Source organism: Amorphotheca resinae (genome assembly GCF_003019875.1).
Source record: "Amorphotheca resinae ATCC 22711 unplaced genomic scaffold M430scaffold_6, whole genome shotgun sequence".
Taxonomy (NCBI): Eukaryota; Fungi; Ascomycota; class Leotiomycetes; order Helotiales; family Amorphothecaceae; genus Amorphotheca; species Amorphotheca resinae.
The window spans coordinates 925710-928203 of record NW_020194476.1 but is presented as its reverse complement, the minus strand read 5'-3'; the positions used below and the strand labels follow the sequence as shown (position 1 = coordinate 928203).

Sequence of the window (2494 nt, the reverse complement as noted above, 5' to 3'; positions counted from 1 at the left end):
AAGGTAAGGCTATTCTTTCTTATAGTGTTCTAGTATACTATTATTAATTTTATTACTAAGAGTCCGGGATCTACAAGTCTTACGTTATAAAGGGGTCGCTAGACCCTTAGTTAGTTCCTTAGCTTAATATCTCTATAATATTATAGCTCTTAACTATTACTATGTCTAGTACCCTAATAAAAAGGCGCCTACGCCTTACTAGAGTCCTTACTATAGGCTTCTTATTATTACTTGTTTATAGTCTCTTAGGTACTATAACCTAGTAGCTATTATTACTATCTTATAAAGACGCTAGTATAACGCTAGGTACTTGGCTAGTAAAGCTACTCTTTAATACCTTAAACTGTCTAGGTCTCTACTAATATATAGTATATGTCTACTCCTTTACCTTAAGGGCCTTAAGACACTAATAGTCTTATACTACGTATAGTCTACTATAGTTAACATATCTTTTTTTACTATTAAGTTAAGGGTACTTTTCTTTACCTTAAGGGTACGCTACTCTTATATAGTAACTATACTAGGCCTAGTTCTTATAGAACCGCTTAATATAGCTAAACTAGTAGTACTAGAAGTATCTTTAGATTTATAGGTTAGCTAAATACAGCTTGTAGTTAAAGATCTAGGCTTACTAGATTAGCCCTTATTTATATAAGCGTAACGTTACGTTAGTACTCTAGAGGTATAGTACTATTATTATAAACTTTACTATAAAGGCCTTAATAGGCTTGACTTTAACCTTTATAATATACGGCACGTAGGCTTAGATCTTTACTAGTAACACTCTTAATTCTACCTATATAACCTAGTCTACTAGTAGGCCCTTTACGATTACTATAAACTTACTCTTATAGAGCTAAGCTATAGGCCTAAACGCCCTTTATACCTAGCCTTAATCCTAGATTATAGTCTTTAGTATAGCCTCCTTAAAGGTAAGGATAGTGTCGCTACTAAAAAGCTAGTAGGTCGCTACTACTTTAGCGCCCTTAATTACTATATTAGCTACTATTACTACTTTAATAGTACTATAACGTACTAGGTCTTCTATCTGTCTATCTACTCTAATCCTTAGCTCTTTAATCTGTCTCTCTAGTATTACTTGTACTCTTATTAGACACTAGCCTACTACTAATACGTACGTAGCCTAAGGGGCTACTATAGCTATTAGCCTTTAGAAGGCCTCTTTTAACATCGTTCTTAATTACCTAATCGTTACTAGGTCGTCGTTAGAAGGGGTCTTAGGGGTATACAAGAGGGTCTTTATATTCGCTACCTTTAGCTCTACTACTACTATCGTTATTATAATAAGGTCGTAAAAGAGGCGTAACGCCTTATCTTCCTTACTTAGTATTACGTAGGCCTTAATTTGTTATAAGATTAACTTTGTTTTATCGTCTATACTACTCTTACTACTTGCCGGCTCTTTACTACAGCTTTTTATTAAGGAATAAGAGTATTAGCTCCTTCTTATAAGTAAGTAGTACTAGCTTTGTTTAAGTCTAGCACACCTACTATCTGTTACTATAGGCTTACCTATAGTCTACTAGTACTCTAAGGAGTATCTAAGGGTACTAATTTTGATTCTATTGTTTGTTTTTAAGTTTTTAGGGCAGTTAAGGGCGTAGGCGACTGTCGTAAAGTTTTTGTTATATAGGTTTACTTATATACTTATTAACTTAAACACGCCTAGATCTATACTATTTAATGTCTGTACTATTATACTATCTTATAAACCCTTTTACTAACTATATAAGTACTATAAAATACGCGCTATAATACTTATAAGGTATGCCTAACTTAAGAATTATATATAAGGCTAGTAAAAGAGTATTAGAGGGATTATATAGATATAGTAATTTAGACTATACTAGTTATATAGAAACACAAAGATTAACTATTAGATATCTATTTAACTACTATAGTAGCGCGATATCTTTTAGATTAAAGTACTTATAAGTAGTAGTACTCTTCTCTATAAAAACAGAGTACTATAGGCTCTCTAACGCTATAAGAGAAGCCGCCTGGCTAAGGTAGCTATTCTACAAGTTAAGTATTAACTCTAAAGACACTAAAACGATCTAAATATATAGTAATAACTAAAGATCCTTAGCGCTAACAGATAACCTAGTTATCTACTAGAGAACTAAGCATATTAACGTATAGTACTACTATATTTAAGAGTAAGTTACGCTAGGCAAAATAGAGGTTTAGTTTAAGCGTATAGAGGATATAGTAGCGGATAGGCTTACTAAAGCTCTAAAAGGACTTAAACACACTAAGTTCTTAAAGCTGTTAAATCTGTATACAGTAGCTATCCTAATTACCTAATTAGGACGATTCCTTGTTTTTATTTCCCTTTTTAACATCTTACTCGGCAGAACGGCAGGCGGTGTAAAGTTCAGGCTGGATGAATAGATAGGACGTTATAAGCGTAGATTTAAGGGTGTGTTATAAGAAACCACTAGCCTTATTACGTAGGGTTAGTAGTCACGGG

The 2494-nt window shown here is 33.1% G+C and overlaps 1 protein-coding gene across 1 annotated transcript; it reads left to right on the top strand.

The window, feature by feature from the left end:
- Positions 1 to 1785: 1785 nt before the first annotated feature.
- Positions 1786 to 1956, top strand: M430DRAFT_101714 (hypothetical protein; the record flags this gene model as incomplete). The annotated part of the gene is made up of 1 exon (XM_024860736.1): positions 1786 to 1956. A coding segment is annotated over one exon (171 nt), but the record flags the coding sequence as incomplete, so codon positions are not given.
- Positions 1957 to 2494: the final 538 nt, after the last annotated feature.